Genomic DNA, 24,125 nt, shown 5'->3' with positions numbered 1-24,125 from the left:
GCAAGCAGCCTGTCCCATCGCCCAGGTTTCTCTGCTTGGCACAGGATGATCACTGTCAGATATCCCACGCAGACTTGGAGAGATTCATTTCTCTCTTCTGTCTTTGGCTCACTCAAAATTATTTTACCTCCAAGTCCTCCTGCCCGAGCTAAGCTTCAAGCCCCAGGGAAGTAGTAGTGTTGGCAGCAAAGAGCTCAGGGGAAAAAAAAAAAAAAAAAAAAAGGTCTCGATACCCCTCCCCCTTGGGACTAGGCTACTGACGTAAGTGGGGAGCCATCAACCGAGCAGGAGTACGATCAGGTAAGCCTTGCTCCCAGGAGGTAGAAGGATGAAACCTCAGGGACTTGTGACCCTGTGTTTATGGTGTTCTGCCTCTCCTGCCCGATTTCCTATGTGTGGAGTGCAGAGTTGAGCCTGCGCCCCTTCATTTGTCCCCGGGTCACCCGGATCCACTACTTCGAGCACACTGGCAGCCCCTGCTCACAGGACCGATGTTTCTGTCCTAGGACACGAGGTTATTACAGGGTGTGGAAGATAGCTAGAGGCATTATATATCCCAAAGCGGCTCTCCCAGGGGCTGACACTTGGGAGAAGTCTAGAGCCTGAAGGTTACCTTGCTGCCTGAGGGCTGGGATGTCCCAACCCCCACTGGTATTCTGGAAATCTCTGCCACTAGTCCCAGAACTACAGAGCTTTGAGACTGTGCAACCTAATAGGCATCATGTCTACAAAGCCTGCCTCCACCCTGGCCTGGTCTGCTCAGTGCTTCACAGGGGCCTGAGCCCCTGACAGAACTGGAGGGCCACCCCGTCTCCAGAGACTGGAGGACCAGGCCTGAGCTCTGGCTCTCCCTTGCCAGGTCTCCTTGTCCCGTGGCTCCAGCCCCTTCTCTGCGCTGTGACCTGAGGGCAATTGATCAATAGTTTATAGCTCCAGCTGGCCAAGCAGGAACCATTTCAGTTCAGCCCTCGGCCACAGCCAAACCCCTATGCAGTGGTGTTACTGGATCACATGCCCCTCATAAATTCATATTTTTTTTTATTTGAGAGAGACAGGGGTCAGATAGAGACAAAGAGAGGGAGAATGGGTATGCCAGGGCCTCCAGCCACTGCAAACGAACTCCAGATGCACGCGCCTCCTTGTGCATCTGACTTACATGGGTCCTGAGGAATCGAACAGATGTCCTTTGGCTTTGCAGGCAAGTGCCTTAACCACTAAGCCATCTCTCCAGCTCAATGTGTTTTGGATGCTGGGTCTCCAGCTGATGGCAATTTGGGAGGTGGAGCCTTGCTGGAGGAGGTGTGTTGTTGAGGGTGGCCTCAGGGGCGTTATAGCCAGCTCCCTCTTGCCAGACTTTGCCTCATTCTCCTGCTGCTGTTTTCCATCTGCTGTTGGCAAGGAGGTGATGGCCAGCCCCTCTCCTGCCATGCTTTCCCTGGCCACCATGAAGCTTCCCCTCAGACTGTGAACCAAAATAAAATATATGCTGGGCATGGCGATGCACGTCTTTAATCCCAGCACTTGGGAGGCAGAGGTAGGAGGATCACCATGAGTTCAAGGCCACCCTGAGACTATATAGTGAATTCCAGGTCAGTCTGAGCTAGAGTGAAGCCCAACCACAAAAAAAAAAAAAATAAAATAAAAATTAAAAAACCAAGATAAAATAAAAACTTTCGGGCCGGAGAGATGGCTTGGTGGTAAAGCGCTTGCCTGTGAAGCCTAAGGACCCCGGTTCAAGGCTTGATTCCCCAGGACCCACGTTAGCCAAGATACACAAGGGGGTGCATGCATCTGGAGTTCATTTGCAGTGGCTGGCGCGCCCATTCTCTCTCTCTGCTTTTCTCTCTGTGTCTGTCACTCTCAAATAAATAATGAACAAAAAAATTAAAAAAAAAAAAACTTTCACCAGCTGCTTTTGGTCTGGTGCTTGGTCCCAGCAACAGGAAGGAAACTACACCAGGTGGGAACCTCCAGACCTTGAAACATGGGGTAACACTCACGAGCCCCACGCTGTGTACAAGTGGGGCAGGAGGGTGAGCAGCGCGTGGAGGGCAGTGCTGGGCTGGGAGTCCCAGTACTGCCCTGACTTCCTTTCCAGTCTCTACTGAATGACACGAAATGGGCCTTGAAATCGATGTGGGCAATCAAACCTCCCTGCACTGAGAGCACCCAGAATGCACAGCACCTGGACACACGCCCCAGCATGCCATGGTGTTACTGAAGCCTCCATGCCTAGCATGGAGGTGCTGAGGCTAACGCCAACAGCTCTGAGCTTCTTGTTGTAAAGTTGGCTTTTGCCCTCTTACTGAAGTCTGGATGTACGCGTTCTGCCCTCTCCCACCCCAACACATACCAGCACCCTCGTCTCTGGAGGGTGTACTCCATCCGGCACTGTTATTTGCCTTAAGTGCTGGCAGTGGGGAAGTAGCATAGGTGATTGGGCCGTGATGTGAGGATCGCTGTGTATTAGACACAAAGCATGAAGACTCATTGAGAAAATAAGAGCAGAATGCCAGGCACGATGGTGTGTACCTTTAACCTCAGTGTTTGGAAAGTAGAAGGTAGGAGGACTGCTGTGAGTTCAAGGCCAGCCTAAGACTACAGAGTGAGTTCCAGGTCAACCAGGGCTAGAGAGAGAGAGAGACCCTACCCCAGGAAGAAAAACAAAATGGGGCGGAGAGGGGGAAGCAGAGGTGGTAGTGTTGATACAAACCTGTAACCCCAGCACTTGGAGGATAGAAGCAGGAGAGTCAGGAGTTCAAGGTCACCCTCAACTTTACCGTGAGTTTGAGGCTAGTCTGGGCTACAAGAGACCCCATCTCAGAGAGCAAACAAAGTACAATGATATGTATGTATGAAGATGTCATGATGAAACCCACTACTTTGCTAAGCTAAAAAAATAATTAGCTGGGCATGGTGGCACACACCTTTAACCCGAACACTCAGGAGGTAGGAGGATTGCTGTGAGTTCAATACCAGCCTGAGACTGCATAGTCAATTCCAGGTTAGTCTGAGCTAGAGCAAGACCTTACCCTAAAAAACCTAAAAAGGGCTGGAGAGATGGCTTAGCAGTTAAGGTGCTTGACTATGAAGCCTAAGGACTCATGATTGACTCAGCAGGTCCCACGTAAGCCAGACGCACAGGGATGAAAGCGCACAAGGTTGCACATGGGCATAAGGGGGCACACGCATCTGAAGTTTGACTGCAGTGGCTGGAGGCCCTGGCACACCAATTCTCTTTCATGCACGTGCATTAAAAGATGGGAAAAAAGGGCTGGGTATGCCTTCATCTTTAAGCTAGCCAATCATGGACTCTAGACAAGAGGGCTTCCTTCATTTACTAAAAGCCTAGCTCCCACTGGGGCAGAGGATCCTCCAGCTCTGAAGTCCTCTTCTTCATGAAGAGTCTGTCTTCTGCTTTCTTTTGCTTTTTTTCAAGGTAGGATCTCACTCTAGCCCAGGCTTCTGCTTTCTTTTTGCTTTAAAATAAACTCTTTGGGCTGGAGGGGTGGCGTAGCGGTTAAGGCATTTGCCTGCAAAACCAAAGGACCCATGTTCAATTCCTCAGGACCCATGTTAGCCAGATGCACAAGGAGGTGTGCATGTGTCTGGAGTTTGTCTGCAGTCGCTGGAGGCCCTGGTGCACCCATTTTCTTCCTCTCTTTTCCTCTGTCAAATAAATAAATAAAAATAAAATAAACTCTTCCCTTTCAAAATATTTTCAAAACATTTATTTGCAAGCAGGGAGGGAGCGAGCGAAAGAATAGGGACACATCAGGGTCCCTTACCACCACAAGTGAATTCCAGATGCATGTACCACTTTGTCCATCTGGCTTTGTGTGGTTACTGGGAAACTGCATCCAGATCATCCGGCTTTGGAAGCAAGCACCTGTAACCACTGAGCCATCTCTCCACCCCGCCCTTTTAAACTCTTACAAAAGGGGTGGGGGCAGAGAGATGGCTCAGCAGTTAAAGGCACTTGCTTGTGAAGCCTGTAGACCCAGGGTTCAGCTCCCTAGTAGCTTCATGAAGCCAGATACACAAAGTGGTGCGTGTGTCTGGAGTTCATTTGCCACACCAAGAGACCCTGATGCCGCCATACTCACTTTCTCTCTGCTTGCAAATAAAAACTATTTTAAAAAAGAAAAGACAGGGCTGGAGAGATGGCTTAGCGGTTAAGCGCTTGCCTGTGAAGCCTAAGGACCCCGGTTTGAGGCTTGATTCCCCAGGACCCACGTTAGCCAGATGCACAAGGGGGCGCACGCATCTGGAATTTGTCTGCAGCAGCTGGAAGCCCTGGCGTGCCCATTCTCTCTCTCTGCCTCTTTCTCTGTCGCTCTCAAATAAATAAAAATAAACCAAAAAAAAATTTTTTTTAAAGAAAATACAGACAGTGAGCAAGAGACCGCTACAGAACATGGGAATAAGAATGCTAGGACACTGCCTGGGTGGCAGAACACCTACTTGGCACCTTCAGGGCCCAGGGGTCTATTCCCAACACTGCAAAAACAGAAAAGACAGGAACAAAGAGGAGGAGGAGGAGGAGGAGGAGGAAGAGGACTAGTCTTGGGCTTTGAGAAAGTTACCACCAATGGTCTTGTGAGTAGAATTCAGTCCAAACTCTATCCACTGGCCCTCTCCATCCCTGTGCATGCCCTGCCAAGTCCATGGCCCTGACTGGCTCGACACATGATTGGACAAAGAAAACCAGAGTCACTTCCAGTTAAGGGACACCTAAGGGTATTCATGTAGACAACCACATGTCATGGCGACTGGGGCCCCCATAAATTTGGGCTTGGCAGACGGCTCAGTAGCTGAAGAGCTCATTGTTGAAGCCGGAGTACCCAGGTTCAATCCCCGGGTGCCACATGAAAGGCTGGAACCTGCAGCAGACTTCTGGAAACCCAGCCTGCTGACGGTGACGGCAAGATGGGAGGCAGAGGTTTTCCCTGAAGCTCATGGTGAGTGCAGCGAGGATTGGGAGAGTGATCCAAGGTACAAAACCCTGCCTCGAAGCCAGGGGACAGTTGAGGACTGACCCAAAGTTGTCCTCTGACCTCCACAGGAGCACTGTGTATTCAAATGCCTGTACTCACAGGAAATGTGTGTGCGCGCGCGTGCACACACACACACACACACACATCTAGACAGGCATGGTGGCACAGGCCTTTAGTTCCAGCACTTGGGAGGCAGAAGCAGGAGGACTGCTGTGAGTTTGAGGCCAGCCTGAGACTACATAGTCCAGGTCAGTCTGGGCTAGAGCAAGACCGTATCTTGAAATCGCCCCACCCCCCACCAAAAAAAAAGAGATCAAGTGTTTATGAGGCTTTGGACTTAAATATTTAAGTAAAACACATCTGGTGGTTTCTCATTTTCTCAGCTAGGACTAGACACCCGTCATAATGCACCCCCATTCTTGGTCCTCACCCTCTCCCACAGCCACACCAGTCTGCCCACCAGTGTGCTTAGCAGTGTCCCAGCACCCCCCCCCCCCCGAGTCCTCGCATTTCCACAGTGCTTCCACTCACTCGGTACACAAGGCATTGCCTCATCGGGTCACTCTGCTCTCCCGAGGCACATCAGGCAGGTCGGGGCTTTCTTGTGCACCCGCCCCTTCCCAGACACACAGCACAGTATGCATCACTGCCACCTGACAGCAATCAGTGACGTTTTACTTACTTCCCTTAATGCTCTGCTGCCACCCAACAACAGAAGTGAAGACAGTGGCCAAGGACCGATGCAAAGAGCCTGGGTTTACTGTGGCAAGGGAAGGTGAAGGGCTGGGAAAATCAGCTGTAGACAAGAGGGCAACGCGAGCGCCCTGCACTTGATGCCTACAGAATGCTCCCGACCTGGACAGAACATCCACATGCCGTTGGCATCTGAGTCCCCCAGGCTTACTGTGGACTGCAACGGTTTCACCAGGCAGGAAGACAGTAATGCCCCGTGGTCAGGGCAAGGCACTGCTTGGATGGCTGTAGACCAACAAACAAATGCGATTGGCCTCAGTGCCATGTGAGTTGAGGGTCCTCTTCCCGGAATGCTCACTGATCTGGCCCCCACGTTGGGGAACAGCTAAGTCGTTCATTTGGCAAGCGCGCGGCTGTGCGGCAGAGGGAGCGCCCCGTGCAGTCGTCTGTCTGTGCAGCAGTCTGGCCTGTGGCCTGCCCTGGCTGTGGCTGTTAGCTGGGGGCACCTTGGGAAGCGCAGGGATGGAGCAGGACTGGACCTGGAGATGTCAGACTGTGAGTCAGGGATTCATCCAGCTTGCGGGTCTCAGCCTCCAGGACGGTAGCCTCGGGAGCCTGGGCCACAGTGAGGAGGGAGTGGGAGAGGCTGTGGTGCAGGCCTGCCAGCTCACGGCTAGTCTGTACTGAGCGAGCGATATAGTCCTGCCTCTGCTTCCGCTCCAAGGCCAGCTGGGCTCGCAGCAGGGTTACCTGGTGGACAGGAGACCAAGGAGAGTAGTGAGGGCCTCAGGCTTATCCTGCCTTCTGCTCAACGTTCCTGCAGTTCGGGGCCCCACACTGGAATCAGCTGTGCCACGTACGTGAATTTCAGAATCAGGCTTTAAGGTGCTGGGGAAAAGGGCCCTGAGGACTTAGAATCCAGTGACTTTTAACCCTGGCTGCACAGGCAAGGCAAAGAGGGAATTATAAGCAACAATAAAACTGCTTATTAACTTTGTTAAAGGATAGTCTATACGTAATACAATTCCTAGGCTGTTTTGTTTTCCCTGAGATAGGTCTTACTCTAGGCCAGGCTGACCTAGAACTCACTCTGTAGTTCCAGGCTGACATCGAATTCACAGAAATCCTCCTATCAAGTGCTGGGATTACAGGCATGAACCACCATGCCCGGCAGATTTGTTTTTTGAGGCAGGGTCTCACTATAGCTCAGGCTGGCCTTGAACTCAAGGTGATCCTACTACCTCAGCTTCCTAAGGGCTCGCACTGCAGGAATGAGCCACCACAACTGGCAGCATTCTCATGAGTTTGATAATGGAAATGCTCCTGTATAACCCTATCCCAGTCAAGGCATGGGATATTTTAATTGTGACACAAAGTACTTCATGCTCCTCTGGAAGAAAACATTTTGGGTTAATTATAGTGGGATGAGCCTGGGAATCAGTATTTTTTCAAAGCTCCTCTGGTGGTTCTAACCAGCAGGCTGGGTTGAGAACCACTGATTAAGCTTTTCTTCCACAGGTGGGAATGGTGAGATGAGCAGAAAATGAAGCTAGTGGAGTGTCAACTAGAGTGAGGAAAGAGACACCCAGGGTGCAAGTCTAAAGGGGTGCTCCAGGCAAAAAGCAAGTGTCTTCTTAAATCCCATCCCAGAGGCCTCTCTCCTTATATATATAATTTATTTATTTGAGAGAGTGTGCATGAGAGAGAGAGAGAGAGAGAGAGAGAGAGAGAGAGAGAGAGAGAGAGAGGGAGAGAGAGAGGGAGAGAGGGAGAATGGACATGCCAGGTCCTCTAGCCACCATGTGCATCTGGCTTATGCGGATCCTGGGAAATTGAACCTGAGTCCTTAGTCTTCGCAGGCATGCATCTTAACTGCAAAGCTCCCCCACCCATTTTTTTTTTTTTTTTTTACAAAAACTATTTTTTAGAGAGAGAGACAGACAGAGAAAGAGAATGACACACCAGGGCCTCAGCTACTGCAATGAACTCTAGACACTTGTGCCACCTAGTGGGCATGTGCAACCTTGCACTTGCCTCACCTTTGTGCGTCTGGCTCACCTGGGATCTGGAGCATCAGGCAGGGGCCATTAGCCTTTGCAGGCAAGCACCTTAACTGCTAAGCCATGTCTCCAGCCCCCAGAGGCCTCTCTTGCCTCAACCTGTTAGGCCAGGACTCAGGATTGCTTTATGAGTTGACGGAACTCAAAATAACGAAGTCTACCGAGAGCAAGGCCTGCCAGTAGTAAGTACAGGTTTCTGAAACAATAGGCTTAGAAATAAAAGTTCTGAACTGAACTGAGAAAGGGAGGGATGGGGGTGGGGGGGGGAGGGAGAGTGGGGGAACCTTTAGGAGAGGTACAGGAAGCAAAAAGGCATTGTTACAACCAGATGTGCTGGTGCCCTTTAATCCCAACACTTGGGAGGCAGAAGTAGGAGGATTGCCATGAGTTCAAGGCCAGTCGGAGTCTACATAGTGTATTCCAGGTCAGCCAGGGCTACAGTGAGACCCTACCTCAAAAACAAAAGAAAACCCAAAATACAAAAGGCACTGATAGTTTCCCCAAGTGTGGCAGCTTGACCTGAACTATGTCTAGGCCACTCTGCTCAGTGTTCTGCCTGCCGATGGCCAAGGGCAGAGGCAAGCAGGTGCTAATCACTCTATTCTGTTCCAGACCCTTGTCTGTTCCTCAACCCCCTGCCTTTTCTGTCCTGTCCTTTCCTAAGTACGAATCTGGAGTTCGGCCCAGACTATACACTTTCTCACACTGGGGCCCTTGCTTGTCTCCATGGAGACCACAGTTCTCCTTTCCCTGCTGGAGCTGCACAGAAGGTACACAGCAGACACCAAAGCCTTGTTGCCTGATCAGGGAGAGGGCACAGGGGCTTAGAAGATAGATCCTTCCAGAACATACCTCTTTCTGCAGTTCAACCACATTCTTGGAGTCTGAGGAGTTCCTCTGTCCTCTTCTTCCATCCTGAGAAACACACATGTTGATCTTAGAATGGGCCTTCCTGATCTGGGGTTTGCACAGATACTGGTGTGAGTATGCACATGTATGTGAGAATGCACATGCCCTGTGCACATGTGTGCAGAGGCCACAGGGAACTACTGGATGTCTTCCTCTATCACTCCTCTGGTTTCTTGAGATGGAGTCTCTCACTGATCGTGGAGCTGCAGTTTTTGTGAGCTCCAAAGAGTCCCCAGTCACCACTCCCCAAAGGATAGGGTTACAGACGTGTGTGGCCATGCTCAGCTGTCTACATGGATGCTGGGAGCTTGGCGTGGTGGCTCACACCTTTAATCTTAGCACTCAGGAGACAGAGGACCCACTGTGAGTTCAAGACTACCCTGAGACTACAGAGTGAATTCCAGGTCAGCCTGGGCTAGAGTGAGATTCTACCTTCAAAGACAAAAATACAGGGGTGTTGGGGATGGAACATAGCTCCTCATGCTTAGGTGGGAAGTGCTTCTACTGGCTAAGCCACCCCTCAGCCCATCATACATTCTGCCTCTGCTCTAAGGCCAGCGAGGCTCCCAGCAGGGCCATCTGCTGAGCAGACAGGGCTGACTGGGGTCTGGGCAAGGCTTTCTGGGCAGAAGTGCTTGAGCTCAGATGAACCTCTATGAGGCATGGTCCCCACCAGAAAGAGCTCCTCCCTCCCAGGGCGCAAAGCTAAAGCAGTGATACTTCAGGGGGTCTTCCCCAAACACATTTCCTGAAAGGGGACTCTTCCCAGGAAGCTGCACGCAAACTCAGTGCTGCAAGAAGCTAGGAGAGATCTGGACAGCTGTGCTCAAGCACGAGAGTCTGCGAGTGGGCAGATCTGAGCTGGCGGAACCCAGAGCCACCAGCCTCGACTGCACACCCAGCTACTCATGCTGGGCTTCCTTCTCAGAGGGCAGGGCAGGGCAGGCTGAGGAGTGAGCCGGGCAGAATGCAGTCAGGAGGGACTCTCTAATCTCCACATTGAAGTGTGGCCCTCTCAGGGTGTGCACTGCAGAGGGCTGGGTTTCTGGTGGCACAGGTGAGGAAAATAAGCAAACCTGCTGTGTGGGTGATGAGGCCATGGCTTCGCTGATTTCTAGGGCCCCTCCTCGGGAGGCGCGCAGGGAATCTCTCTTCAGCTTTTTCCGCTCTCGCTCTACCTGCCAAGATGAAAGTGGAAGGTCAAGTCTTGGCTTGGCGGCAGGGCATGTGCAGCAGCTGTGGGAAGTAAGACGCTTGGGCTGGGGAGGGAATTGCTAGCGTTCAAAGGAGGCAGGCAGCCTCTGGGGCCTTTGGAGAAAAGTTGGTGCTGTGGCCATTCCAGCTGTCACAACTATTCATCTCCACTGTGTGGCGGGCAAGCAGCTAGAGGTGATGCACGGCTGTGGTCCACTAAAACTTCATTCAGGGCTGGAGAGATGGCTTAATGGTTAAAGTGTTTGCCTGCAAAGCCAAAGAACCCAGGTTTATTCCCCAGTACCCACATAAATCCAGATGCGCAAGGTGGTGCATGTGTCAAGTTCATTTGCAGTGGCTGGAAGCCCTGGGGCACTCATTCTCTCTTTCTCTCTCTCAAATAAATAAGTATCAACGAAAAAAAGGCAGGCATGGTGGCACACACATTTAATCCCAGCGCTCAGGAGGCAGATGTAGGAGGACTGTCATAATAAGTTTGAGGCCACCCTAAGACTACATAGTGAATTCCAGGTCAGCCTGGAGAGAGACCTTACCTCGGAAAAAAACAAAAACAACTGCATTTCAGAAACAGAAGGAATACTGTGTTCATCTTACATTTGACCCACAGGAGGTTACTCAGCAACTGTTGCTCTGGGGAGGTGCGTGCCTTCTGGGTCCCAAAGGAGTGCTAAGTACTGCAGAAGCTCCTGACCTGCTCCAAGGTGGTCCGCAGCTGCATATTGTGGTGCTGTAGTCTGCTCCGGTCGACCTCCAGCTGGGCCACTGCTTGCTGTAGGCACTCAAGCCGTTGTCTCCAGGACTCCTTCTCCTTTATTCCAAGAATAGGCTCAGCCTCCACTCCTGAGACCTGCATGGAAGACCTGTGCAGCTCACCTGGGCAGGGCCAGACAGGTAGGGGAACAGATGGTGGGCAAAGGGACCCATCTGACAGGTCTGGGCTTCAGGGACTCAATTCACAAAGTGACTCAAGGCCCTGGAAGGAACTCTCTCCTGTCATCAATTCCCACCAGGCCCACGTTACCTCTCCAGGCTGTGCGCCCGGCGCTGCACTGGGCCCTTGGTCTGCTTTGCTGGTCGCATGTGGGCTCCGTGACTGCTCTTCCTCCAGAGCCTGCCGGGTGAGCACCAACTCCTCCTGACATATGGAGTATGGGACAAAAATCATACCATGCAACTTCATATCTAGACTTGTTCCATCCTCTTCATGGACAACAGGGATCAAGAAGGAAGATGGGGGTTGGAGAGATGGCTTAGCGGTTAAGCGCTTGCCTGTGAAGTCTAAGGACCCCAGTTTGAGGCTCGATTCTCCAGGACCCACGTTAGCCAGATGCACAAGGGGGCGCACGCGTCTGGAGTTCGTTTGCAGTGGCTGGAAGCCCTGGCGCGCCCATTCTCTCTCTTTCTCTATCTGCCTCTTTCTCTCTGTCACTCTCAAGTAAATAAATAAAAATGAACAAAACTTTTTTTTTTAAAAAGGAAGATGGGATGCTGGGCATGGTGGTGCACGCCATTAATCCTAGCACTTAGGAGGCAGAGCTAGGAGAATCTCTGAGAGTTCAAGACCACCCTGAGACTACATAGTTAATTCCAGGCCATTGTGGACCAAAGTGAGACCCCACCTTGGGAAGAGGAGGGAGGAGGAGGAGAAGGAATATAGGAGCTGGAGAGATGGCTTAGCAGTTAAGGTGCATGCCTGTGAAGCCTAAGGACCCATGTTTGATTCCCAGGTCCCATGTAAGCCAGATGCACATGGTGGTGCATGTGTCTGGAGTTTGTTTGCAGTGGCTAGAGGCCCTGGTGTGCCCATTCTCGCTCATTCTCTATCTCTCTCTCTCTCCCCCTCTCTAATAAATAAATAAAAATCTTTTTTTTTTTTAAAAAAAAAGGAAGATGGGAAGAGGGCTCGAGTTAAAGGTGCTTGCTTGTAAGAAATGTGACAGTGCTGGGTGTGGTGGCGCACGCCTTTAATCCCAGCACTCGGGAGGCAGAGGTAGGAGGATCACCGTGAGTTCGAGGCCACCCTGAGACTACAGAGTGAATTCCAGGTCAGCCGGAACTAGAGCGAGACCCTACCTTGAAAAACCAAAAAAGAAAGAAATGGGACAAGGTGATTACTGTGAGTTTGAGGCCAATCTGGGGCTACAAAATGAGTTCCAGGTCAGCCTAAACTGGAGTGAGATGCCTACCTCTACAAACCACAACAGACATTAAAAAAAAAATGGCATAGCCATAGTTAAACATAACTTTATTTTCTAAAGTGTCCATAATGATTAAAATTATTGAGACAGAGAAAAAACTGAAAGTGCCTTTACTCCCAGCACTTGGGAGGCTGAGGTAGAAGGATCACGGTGAGTTTGAGGCCAGCCTGGAGCCACAAAGTGAGTTCCATGTCAACCTGGGCTAGAGTGAGACCCTTCATTGAAAAAGCAAAAGTAAGGCTGGAGAGATGGCTTAGTGGTTAAGCACTTGCCTGTGAAGCCCAAGGACCCTGGTTCAAGGCTCGATTCCCCAGGACCCACGTTAGCCAGATTCACAAGGGGGAGCATGCATCTGGAGTTCGTTTGCAGTGGCTGGAAGCCCTGGTGTGCCCATTCTCTCTCTCTCTCTCTGCCTCTTTCACTCTCGATCTCTCTCATATAAATAAATAATAAATTTAAAAAAAAGAAAAGCAAAAGTAGCCAAAAAAAGGGGGGGGGGGAGGAAAAGGCTGGGCATGGTGGTGCTTGCCTTTAATCCCAACACTCAGGAGGCAGAGGTAGGAGGATCACCATGAGTTCAAGGCCACCCTGAGACTACATAGTGAATTCCAGGTCAGCTTGGGCTACAGTGAAACCCTACCTTGGAAAAACAGAGAGAAAGAGAGGAAGGGAGGAAAGTAGGGAAGGAGGGAGGGAGGGAGACCTAAGGCAGTGTCTGTGTGTGAGTGGCAGAGGCTGTCAGGGAAAGGAGAGTCTAGTGGTCAGAGCCCATTTTGGTGTCAGACTGTTCTAATCCACCTCAGCCAGTTACCTGAGGCCTCACTGGCCAAGTTAGCTTTCTGACTACCATCTGTTGTCAACTATAAGATGAACACAGTATTCCTTCTGTTTTTAGGGTAGTGGAAGAAAGTAACCAACAGTACCTGGCACATAAGATATTTAAAATGCTCACAAAACAGTATGACCACAATGAAGGGGCTGCACTGAAGAGATGCCCTTGAGTGCTTGAGGGTGGAGAGCCCTTGATCTGAGTTACGTCACTGAGTGAGTGCTGCTCAGTGACCTCAGAGCATGGCTAGGCAGGGCTCTCTTATCCAGATACACCCCTTCCTTTTGCCATGCCCGAGGGTGCACCTGGGAAAGGGGTTAGCTGCTCAAATGCGCTCTTCCAAAGCATGTGATGCACACACATGGCCTCCCTGTACTCGGTCACCCCAGCTTGAGGAGAAATCCAGGTCAGAGAAGTAAGGGCACTTGCTGAGTGTCACACAGCCAGCAAGCTGCAGAACCTATTTCAAACCCAGGAGCTCAACTCCACAGCTCATGGGTGAATCTGCCCTGTTACCAGAGCAGGGCTTTGTGAGTTCCCAGAAGGCCAGTCCCTGGGGGTGCTGTGTCTAGGGTGACAGAAAGGGTTCTCTGGGGCTCAGGAACCAAAATATAGAATCAACTTCTTTGGAAAAATAGACTAAGTTTCTCTTGACAAAAGAAAGAGTGCCTCTAACTGGATGTGGTGGCACACGCCTTTAATCTCAGCACTGGGGAGGTAGAGATAGGAGCATCGCTGTGAGTTCAAAGCCACCCTGAGACCAAATAGTGAATTCCAGATCAGCTTGAGATAGAGTGAGACCCTACCTCAAAAAACCAAAAAAGAGTGCCTCGCTCCATCCAGCAGTCGACCCATTTTCCTGCCTGCCTACTCTGTGCAGGTCTTGGACTCTGCTTGGGGTATGAAGACAGCTAGGACATGGTCCTCCTTCCCCTCTCACTTGACATTCTCCCTGCTGGAGCCATCCCCAGCGGGTCTTCTTCAACTTCAGATCCTTCCCTGAGCTGCCTGCTAGACAGCTTCCCACACGTTCCACTTGCCTTGCTCCATTCCAAACTGAACTCACCTTCTTCAAACCTGTTTCTCTTCGTCCCAGGAGGGCAGAAATCTCAGTACTCTCTTAGAGTTTCCTTTCTTTCTTTCCTTCCCTTCCTTCTTCCTTCCTTCTCTCTCTTTTGGTTTTTTAAGGTAGGACCTCACTCTAGCCCAGGCTGACCTGGAATTCACTATGTAGTCTTAGGGTGGCCTCAAACTCATAATGATCCTCCTACCTCTGCCTCCCGACTGCTGGGAATAAAGGTGTGTGCCACCACACCTGGCTTTTCTCTTTCTTATTTCATATCTACATCTGAAGTCTCAACCTCTCCCCTGGACTTCTGTTAGTCTCCCAGTAGATCTCTCCAGACCTAAATTGTTTCACATGGTGGCCTGAGCAACTTTTCTGAAATATATATGATTTTTATTTAAGAGAGAGAGGGAGACAATGTGCACACCAGGGCCTTCTGCAAATGAACTCCAGATACATGTGCAACTTTGTGCATCTGGCTTTATGTGGGCACTAGGGAATCAAACCAGGCTCTGCAAGCAAGCACCTTTAACCACTAAGCCATCTCTCCAAGCCCTGAACTATACATACATACATACATACATACATACATACATACATACATATATATATATATATATATATATATAATATTTTATTTTTATTTATTTATTTGACAGAGAAAGAGGGAGGGGGGAGGGAGAGAGAGTGTGGGCACGCCAGGGCCTCCAGTCACTGCAAATGAACCCCAGATACTTGCACTCCCATGTGCATCTGGCTTACATGGGTTCTGGGGAATCGAACCTGGGTCCTTTGGCTTTGAAGGCAAATGCCTTAACCGCTAAGCCATCCCTGAGGCCCCTGAACTATATATTTTGAGGTAGGATCTCGCTGTAGCCCCGGCTGACCTGGAATTCACTATGTAGTCTCAGACAGGCCTTGAACTCACAGTGATCCTCCTACCTCTGTCTCCCAAGTGCTGAGATTAAAGGTGTGCACCACCACGCCCAGCTATTCAACTATATTTTTGATCATGTCACTTCCCTCCCCTAAGCCCTCATCCACTTCCCACTAGTGACCCAGGTCCTTAGCATGACCTCTAAGCCCTGAATGCCATAGATTCTGCTGTCCCCTCCTCTCTGGATGACTGCCCCTCTATGTCCCAGGTGACTTGAACCTCTTACACAGATCCTTCATGTGTTCCCTCCTCCTTTTGCCTCTTCCCCAGAAAGCCCTACACCCGCTTGTGCTTGGATAGTTCCTTACTGGTCCCTTCTGACCTAACCATAAACACTGCTCTTACCAGGCAGCCATTTGGGACCCCTCAGTCAAGTTCAGCGTCCCTCCAGCATGCTCTGCGCGCACTGCACTGAACTTCCCTTTGTAGGTGCTAAGCATGCCGTATTATCGCTGCTCATCTGCTACACTAGCTTCCAGGACGGGGAGGAGCCCGTAGTGAGGTGCTCATCACCTTAGCTTTCTCATGCCCTCTGATATGCCACAGGCAGGCAGCCCTTGAGCTCGGCCAATAAACACAGTGCCCTGCCCTTCCTCTCCCTACACTTACCTGCAGCCTTTGTTGTTCTGATTCCCGCTCTAGAACAGAGGCTTGGAGACACCTGGCTACCTCCTGCAGACTGCTGATGCTGGCCTTGCTCTGGGCCAGGCACAGTGCTAAACCCTGAGCCTTTTCCCTCCACTCAATCTCCCTGGCCTCCGTCTGCCGCAGGGCTGTTTGTAGTCTCTCCAAGTCCTGCTGCAGGCTGGGCCCCAAAGAATCCAGTTTTGAAGGCTGCTCCTTTGCTGGGAAGGCACCGCGTCGTGGAGAAGAGGCTTCCAGAGTCTTCCTCTGCTGGGCCTCTCTCAGCTCCAGGATCTCCTCTTCCTTTCGGGCTAGGGTCAGCTGGAGCTGCCTGAGGTTCTCCCAAACAGCCCTTGACTCCGCTCTCTCTCGTTCCAGACTGCGCCTCTTTTGGATCCCATTCTCTTGGCTGCGCTGAGCCAGCAGCTGCCCTTGTTCCTTCTGCTGTCTCAGCTCTTCATCCTTCTGGGCAAGGGCCTGCTGAAGCTGCTGCAAGTCCTCCTGGTGTCGGAGTTTTTGGTCTTGGATCTCACCTTCTTGTGTCCTCAGGGCCTCCTCTAGCTGTCGGGCACGTGCCTGGCAGGTGTCCAAGGTGGCTCGCAAGGTGGCAGTGCTGGCTTCCAGACTGCAGCTCAGCTCAGCCTGCTCCAGAAGACTCTGCTCCTTCTCCTGCAGGGAAGCCTGGGCCTTGCTGAGGGCCTCCTGCAGCGCCTCTGCCTGGCTCCATGCGGCCTCCTCCTGATGTCGGGAGGACTGGTTGTCAGCCCGTAGAGCCTCCAGCTCTTGGTCCTGTTCCTTGAGCTTGGCCTGAGCTTGCAGGCAGCGGTCCTGCAGGGCCCTGGTTTCTGCCTCGTGTTCCTGGGCCTGCTCAGAGCACTGCTGTTGAAGGGCCAGCAGAGCCCTCTCCTGCTCCCGAGACTCAGCCCTCAGGTCTCCCAGCACCTCCTCGAGGGCCTGCACCTGCCGCCCCTCCACTGCCAGCTCTTCCTGGAGCCTCTGCACCTGCTCCCTGCGCTCCTCCAGCCGCCCCTGCTGCTCCTTCAGAGCGGCATGGGCCTGCTCAAGAGCGGCCTGGAGCGTGCTTGCCTTTTCCTTCGCGCTCTCCTCCTGGTCCTGGGCCTGCTGCTGCTCTTGCTGCAGGGCCTCCAGCTCCCGCTCCCTCTGCGCCAGGGCTCGCTGGGCCTCTTCTAGCCGGCACTGAAGCGCCTGCTCTTTCAGCTCCCCCCGTTCCTTGGCTTCCTGGAGGTGCCGCTGAAGGATCACAGCCTCCTGCTCTCGCTGGGACAGGAGCAGGCTGGTCTCAGCCACCTGCTTGTGCAGGCCCTGGAGCTGCTGCTGCAGCTGGTCCTTGTGCTCCTGAAGTTCCCGGATGCACTCGTGCTGGCATTCCACCTCCTTCTCCTTCTCCCGCAGGATCAGCTTCATGTGCTCCAGGCTCCCGCGCTGCGTTTTCGTAGGGCTCTGTCCTTCCTCTGCGCGCTCGTGCGTGAGCTGCCTGTGAGAAGCCAGCTCCCGGCCCCGGTCTCTCAGGGACAGCTTGATCTGTTCCAGGTCTTCCTCTAGGATCTTGGTCTGCAGCGTCCTCTGGTCTTCCAGAACCTGAATCCGCTCCTTTTGCAGCATGAGCTCCTGGCCCTTCCGCTCCAGGTCCTGAGTCAGATGTTCTTTCTGCCTCTGCAGCTCCTCGATCTGCTGGTGCAGGGTCTTGACCTCCTGGTCCCTCTCCTGCAGCTCTCGGGCCAGTAGGGCACTGTGGCTCTCCAGCTCACAGAGCTGGCCACCCTGTGCCTGCAGCTCCTGGCTCCTTTCTTCCAGATCCAGAGTGAGGTGGGTCAGAGCCACCCTCTGCACTTCCCTCTGGCCCTCCAGCTCCTTGATCAGCTGCTGCTGCTCCACTTCTTTGTGGTGGCTTTTCTCCAGCTCCAAGGTGAGGCACTCCAGAGTCACCAGCTGCTTTTCCAGATCTCGGATCTGTTCCCTCTGAGCCTCAATCACCTGGGTCTGCTTCTCCAGATCCACAAGCTGACGCTCCAAGACATTTCTTTGGGTCTCGCGATCCTTCTCGAGCTCTTGGATGTGATCCCGCTGCACAGTCAGCTTCTGTTCTCGCTCCTGGACAGCCATGGGCAGGTGCTCCAAGACAGACCTGCACTTCTCCAGCTCCTGGATCTGCTCCTGTTGCAGGTCCACCTCTTGGTTCCTCTTCTTCAGGTCTAGCGAGAGCAGTTCCAGAGCGGCCTTCTGCATTTCCCGCTGCTTCTCTAGCTGCTGGATTTCTCCCTGCAGGGCCTCCACCTCCCCTTCTTTTTCAGACAGGGTCTGGGCCAGCAGAGCCAGATTCTCCTGCAGAGCCTTCCCCTGGGCCACCTTCAGCTCACCCTGCTCTTGCAAAGCCTGCGCTCTCTCCCGCTCACTCTCCACCTCCTCAGTTTTCAGTTTCAGGGCTGAGCGTGCTGTGCGCAGATCTTCTTCCAGGACACCAGCAGCCCTCGCCTGAGCCTGGGCTTCTGCAACACATGACTGCAGATGTTCAACCTGAGCCGCCAGGCTCTCCTTGGATGCCTGAAGTAACTCTCGCTCACTCTGGAAAACAAGGGACAAAACCGCCTTAGACTGGATTACTTTTCTGACACTACCATTCCAACAACAGCCTTTCCTTTCCTTATTCTGAGGCACCAGGAGTGACACAGACTTAATAAAGATACATTAAGTGATACATTCCACTTAAGCTAATCTCTTTATTTTTTTTTGGGGGGGGGTTCGAGGATAGAGTCTCACTCTAGCCCAGGCTGACCTGGAATTCACTATGCAGTCTTAGGGTGGCCTCGAACTCACAGTGATCCTCCCACCTCTGCCTTCCATGTGCTGGGATTAAAGGCCTGTGCCACTATGCCCAGCAGACTTAAGCTAATCTTGGAAGAGAGTGTCCCTACCACCTTCCAGGGAGCATCTATGTCCAGGGGAGATAATCTAATACAAAAAGAGCCATCTTAGTCTGGTGTGGTGGCACATGCCTTTAATCCCAGCTCTTGGGAGACAGAGGTAGGAGGATCTCCACACTGAGACTACATAGTGAATTCCCAGTCAGCACGGGCCAGATCAAAACCCTACCTTAAAAAATCAAATCAAAACAAACAACAAAAAAGAGCCATCTTAAAAATAAAAGAAGCTGGGCGTGGTGGAGCACACCTTTAATCCCAGCACTTGGGAGGCAGAGGTAGGAGGATTGCTGTGAGTTCGAGGCCACCCTGAGACTCCATAGTGAATTCCAGGTCAGCCTGGGCTAGAGTAAGACCCTATCTCAAAAAACCAAAAAATAAAAAAAATAAAAAAAAAAAAAGACAGGGGCTGGAGAGATGGCGTAGCAGTTAAGCGCTTGCCTGTGAAGCCTAAGGACCCTGGTTCAAGGCTCAATTCCCCAGGACCCACATTAGCCAGATGCACAAGGGGGCGCATGCATCTGGAGTTCGTTTGCAGTGGCTGTAGGCCCTGGCACGCCCATTCATTTTCTCTCTCTCTGCCTCTTTCTCTCTCTGTCTGTAGCTCTCAAATAAATAAATAAGTTAAAAAATAAAAATAAATAAAAGAGAGACTGGTTGAGATGGGGAAGGGATATTATGGATAATGGAGTTTCAAAGGGGAAAGTGGGATATTTTTTATAATCATGGAAGTTGTCAATAAAAATTTGAAAAAAAAAAGCCATTTTGGACTCTGGTCTTTCAGGGCAAGAGACAAAAATATTCAGAAAAAATAATTGGGCCAGGCATGGTGGCTCACGCCTTTATAAAATCCCAGCACTCAGGAGGCAGAGTTTGAGGCCAGCCTTGGCTACAGAGTGAGTTCCAGGTTGCCTTGGGCTAGAATAAGATGCTGCTTCAAAAAAAAAAAAAAAAAAAAATTGGAAGAAGATTCACTATGACCTTAACAGTGGTCCTCAGGGACATGGGAAGAGCCAGAGGAATGTGAGACTTGCTGAAGGGAGCTGGGCACATGGTCACAGGTCAAGGTGGGCCTGAGCTCTAAGGTACTACCATGGCATCCCTCTCCCCAGACCAGCACTTTACCTGGGCTTCTATTCTCTGCAGCTCTGCCTGCCGCAGGCGACTCTGCAAGGATGCCACAGTCTCATGCAGGTCTCTCAGCTCAGACTCTAGGGAGTTCTGTTTTCCTTCCCACTTGGCTTTCTCTTTAGGAAGAGGAGAGGGAGTGCAGTCAGGCCCATGGTTGTGGGTGGGAGAGCACAGGGGTGTAGAGACAGATGGAGGATGGGGACCAGAATCAAAGGGGAAAAGGTCAGTAAGTAGAGAATTACATCCAGCACCCTCGGCACCAGCCGTCTGCTCCTGCTTGGCCCCTGCTGCTTCCAGACTCACACCTGTGCCGTGATGTCTGTGGCCAGCCCTGTGTGTCTATGAACCGTCCCAACACTTCTTCCCCCCGTCTCCCAGACGTCCTCAGCCCTCATCTCCGGGCAGGGTGGAGCTAGCTGACAATAGGGGCCTTGTCCACGTCCAAATTACAGGATTTTGTAGAGGTTCCTGGAGGCCTGGTGGCTCTGCTGGCTGCCCTGGAATCCAGCTGTTAGTATGGCTCTCAAGGAACCTCAAATGCTTCAAAAAGGCCCAAAGTCCTGACTCTGATGTTGTCTGCTTCTCTTCTACAGTAGAATATTGGGCCTCAAGACCCTCTCTTCTCCTCTCCTCTCCAGGCAGTTGCCACCCTTGACATATGTTCTCTTGCCTCTTCTTGCATTCGCCAAGTGGGTCCCTAATCCTGATATCAAAGGCTAATTTTGAGGACACAGTTGGATAGGATAAAGGAGAAATGACAATGAATTTTACTAGGCTGGGGAAATGGCTCAGCAGTTAAAGGCAGCTTGCTGGCCTATGTTCAGCCCAGGTTCAAATCCCCAGTACCCATGTAACAAGCCAGATGAACAAAGTGGCACATGTATCTGTAGTGTGTTTACAATGGAAAAAAGGCCCTGGCATGCTCTTTTTCTCTCCTTGCAAATAAATAAATGAGTATAGTTTTATCATGTTGTGACAGTCCTGGCCTTGGGTCTTCAATTGTGTGTATGTGTATAACCTGTGGAAACACAAACCTCCTGTAAGTTTACCAAATCTGTTCCTCTTCGCCCCTTCTTCCAGGATGGCCCCAAAAAAGCCAAGAAAAACAGAATGAGGAGTCAGGGGCTCACTGCCTCTTTGTTGGTGTGTTAGCCATTGACTTTCTCCTCCCTCAAACCTGCCCACCTGAGCTACTCACCTGCCCATCTGCTCTCTCTCTCTCCTCCTCCAATCCTGCCCACCTGAGCTCCTCACCTTCCTGGCTCTGGGAGAGCTGTCTCTGTAGGTCCTGTGCCTCTGAGTGGGCCTGGCTCTTCTGGGCCTCGGCATCTGTTAGACGCTGTGCCAGCTTCTGGGCCTGGTCCCTCAGGTCATCCTGGGCATGGAAGAACAAGGCTAAACTTGAACTCCTAGGCTGCACCAAGTTATTCTAGCCAGAGTTTAAGCCCTTTCCTCACTCCCAGCTTCTGGGTGGCCATCATGGCCCCAGCCTCACATTTCTGAATTATTTACCTCTGAACTCACATGCATTTAGCTCCCTGATGTGAAGATGGGCTCTGCTCCAACTAATGGGAGCTGGAAGTCCCTTTGGCTACATATATATATATATATATATGTTTTCCCCTGAGGTAGACTGTTGCTCTAGCTCAAGATGACATGGAATTCACTTTGTAGTCTCAGGCTGGCCTCAAACTCAGAGTGATCCTTGCACCTTTGTCTCCTGAGCACTGATATTAAAGGCATGCACCACCACATATGACTTTTATTTATATATTTTTTTGAAAGTCATGTAGTCCAGACTGGCCTCAAACACATTACAAAATTGAGGTTCCCAATCATTTAAGCCTTTCAACAGCCCTGGGGAGCCAGAAGGAAGGTAGGCATTATCTGCTCTACTTTGCAAGTGAACCCACGGCCCAGGAACTCCAAATGCTTCAGTCATGGTTGCCAGGTGGAAAGGGAGACAGGTAGGATGCTAGAGGTGGGACTCATCCCAATTTGACCTCTGGAGCAAAACAGGTCAAACTGCCTTACACGTTTTTGTCTCGGCCTCTTCAGGGGATATAAAGGGCTCAGGAAAGGGAAGGAGGGCAGAGAACCCACCCGGGCCTGCTGAGTCTTCCACAGGTCTTGCTGAAGTTTCTGGAGAGCCAGTGCTATGGCCTCCACTGATGGCATGGTCTTCAGGAGGGTCCCTCTCTTCAAGAGGCTCCTGGATCCATTCTGATCTGAAAAAAAAAAATGAGGAAAAACCTTGTCATCTGGCTGCCACTGTAACAGTCATCTCTCTTCCTACAGAACAGTGGCCTTTCCACTGGTTGCTCCTCTCTTCAAATAGTCTCTTCCGAGCAGTTCGTGAGCATGCTCTCCATGTTCCATGACTCAGACACTGTTGTAGGTACTAGATAATGCTATCAGTTACTCTACATGTCCTATATGCAGTAAGGAACTGTATGAGCTATTACATTTGATGTTTTTTGTTTGTTTTTAAGATTTTTTTGTTTTTGAGGCAAGCCCAACAGACTGGCTTTTTTTTTCTTAAAAAAATTTTTTTGTGTATGTGTATTTTTATGTATTTGAAAGCAACAGACAGACTGAGAGAGAAAGAAGCAGATAGACAGATAAAGAGAGAATGGGTACGCCAGGGCCTCCAGCCACTGCAAATGAACTCCAGATGCATGCACCCCTTTGTGCATCTGGCTAATGTGGGTCCTGGGGAGTCGAGCCTCAAACTGGGGTACTTAGGCTTCACAGGCAAGTGCTTAACCACTAAGCAATCTCCCCAACCCCCAGACTGGCCTTTTTTCAAAAAAAGTATTTTATAAGAAACAAACAACCATAAGATGGATTGTATCTTTATTTATTTACAGAGGGAGAGAGGCACTCTAGGGCCTCCTGCAACTGCAAAGGAATTCCAGACATGTGTGCTTCCTTGTGCATCTGGCTTAGGTGGGTCCTGGGAAATCAAACCTGAGTCCTTGTAGGCAAGTGCCTTAATTGCTAAGCCCTCTCCAACCCAGACTGGCTTTTTTTTTTTAATGAGAGAAAGCAAAAGAGAGAGTGAGCGAGACAGAGAGAAAGAACTGGTGCTTCATGGCCTCCAGCCACTGTAATTGAACTCCAGACTTATGCGCCACCTTGTGCTCATGTGCGACCTTGCACATGTATCACCTTGTGCATCTGGCTTATGTGGGATATGGGGACTTGAACATGGGTCCTTAGGCTTCTCAGGCAAGCGCCTTAACCACTAAGCCATCTCTCCAGCCCTTTTTATTTTTAAGAGCCTCATTCTTGACCAGGCTGATCTGGAACTCTCTGTGTAGCTCAGACTGACCTTGAACTCAGCAGTCCTGTCTCAGCCTCCCAAGTGCTGGGATTAAAGGCATGAGCCACCATGCCTGGTTTGTTTTGGAGACAGGATCTTATGTAGCTCAGGCTGGCCTGGAACTCACTAAATAGCTAAGGATGGTCTTGAACTCCTGCTCTTCCTATCTCCTGAGTGTACATACTACCATATCTGGCCTGTTTCTCTTTCTCTTTTGAGACAGGGTCTCATTGTATAGTCAAGGCTAGTTTGAAACTCACTATGTAGCCCAGGCTGACCTCAAATTTACAATCTTTCTTCTGCTGCCTCCTGAGTGTTAGAATTACAGGCAGGTACCACCACATTTAACTTAGCTATATACACCTATAAGTCTAATTTGGGGAAAAAAAAAACCTATAAAATACCACCTTCATTTTATAGTTGAGGAAAACCAAGTTCAGAGAAATTAGGTGACCTGCCCACTGACGTACAGTTACCAGATTTGTATCTGTGGTTCCGTCTCACATAGAATTAACCCCAGCGTTTGTGGCCTTGACCTTGATGCAACAGTGCTGGAGGAATTTCATTCTCTTCCCTCCTCCCATGGGAGATAGGCCTGGCTTGGCCCAAAGGACTTAGCTCTTGGGTGGATGCCTCACCTGGCACAGGGCCTGAGAGAGAACGAGCCGAGTCACCCCCGCCCCTCAGCTCAGGCCGGTTCTCAAATGCACACCCGAGGGCCTGCTGCAGGACGGAGTACAGAATGGCCAGCTGGGCCTGGGCCTGGTTCTCGGGCTGCTGTTCTGTGGCCAGTGCCTCCAGCTGGCCCTCAGTGCTGCGCAGTCGCAGCTGCAGTTGGGCTGCCTTGGCCTCCTGGGCCCGCAAGGAAGCGCGGAGCTGCTGCTCTGAGATCCGCAAGGCCTCGAGCTCCTCCAGCAGCTGTGCTTCCTGGGCCACGAAGTCAGACTCCTTTTCCTTCACCTCCTGCCTCAGTTGCTCCACCTGCCAAGGAGGGGAGAGGCTCAGTGAGCAGGGGTCAGATACCTTCCCAGATTCTTCTGGGCCTGGCTCCACTCAATCCCTGAACAAAGCTTGCTCAGGGAGGGAGGGTCCTGGCAGCTCTCCAGCAGGCAGGGAGGGCTTGAAATGAGGAATATTCTAGATCTGACCCATGGGCCCAGGACACATTAGTGGGCTCTGGCTCTGGTTTCCCAGAGATATGC

The 24,125-nt window shown here is 51.2% G+C and overlaps 1 protein-coding gene across 4 annotated transcripts in view; it reads right to left on the bottom strand.

The window, feature by feature from the left end:
- Positions 1-5,732: 5,732 nt before the first annotated feature.
- Positions 5,733-24,125, bottom strand: part of Cep250 (centrosomal protein 250) — a 68,097-nt gene continuing 49,704 nt past the window's right edge. For all 4 annotated transcript variants that reach the window (XM_045156193.1, XM_045156195.1, XM_004668023.2 and 1 more), the window contains 10 exons: positions 23,562-23,904; positions 21,702-21,826; positions 20,853-20,973; positions 19,593-19,714; positions 15,514-18,111; positions 10,896-11,009; positions 10,566-10,721; positions 9,736-9,837; positions 8,603-8,665; positions 5,733-6,440 (listed from right to left, as the gene is read on the bottom strand). In XM_045156193.1, coding sequence (XP_045012128.1) covers positions 6,183-6,440; positions 8,603-8,665; positions 9,736-9,837; positions 10,566-10,721; positions 10,896-11,009; positions 15,514-18,111; positions 19,593-19,714; positions 20,853-20,973; positions 21,702-21,826; positions 23,562-23,904 — 4,002 coding nt within the window. In that variant the 3' untranslated portion in view covers positions 5,733-6,182. The remainder of the gene's footprint in view (positions 6,441-8,602; positions 8,666-9,735; positions 9,838-10,565; positions 10,722-10,895; positions 11,010-15,513; positions 18,112-19,592; positions 19,715-20,852; positions 20,974-21,701; positions 21,827-23,561; positions 23,905-24,125) is intronic.

Source organism: Jaculus jaculus, chromosome 8 (genome assembly GCF_020740685.1).
Source record: "Jaculus jaculus isolate mJacJac1 chromosome 8, mJacJac1.mat.Y.cur, whole genome shotgun sequence".
NCBI classification, from domain to species: domain Eukaryota; kingdom Metazoa; phylum Chordata; class Mammalia; order Rodentia; family Dipodidae; genus Jaculus; species Jaculus jaculus.
This window is presented reverse-complemented; position numbering and strand designations above follow the sequence as displayed.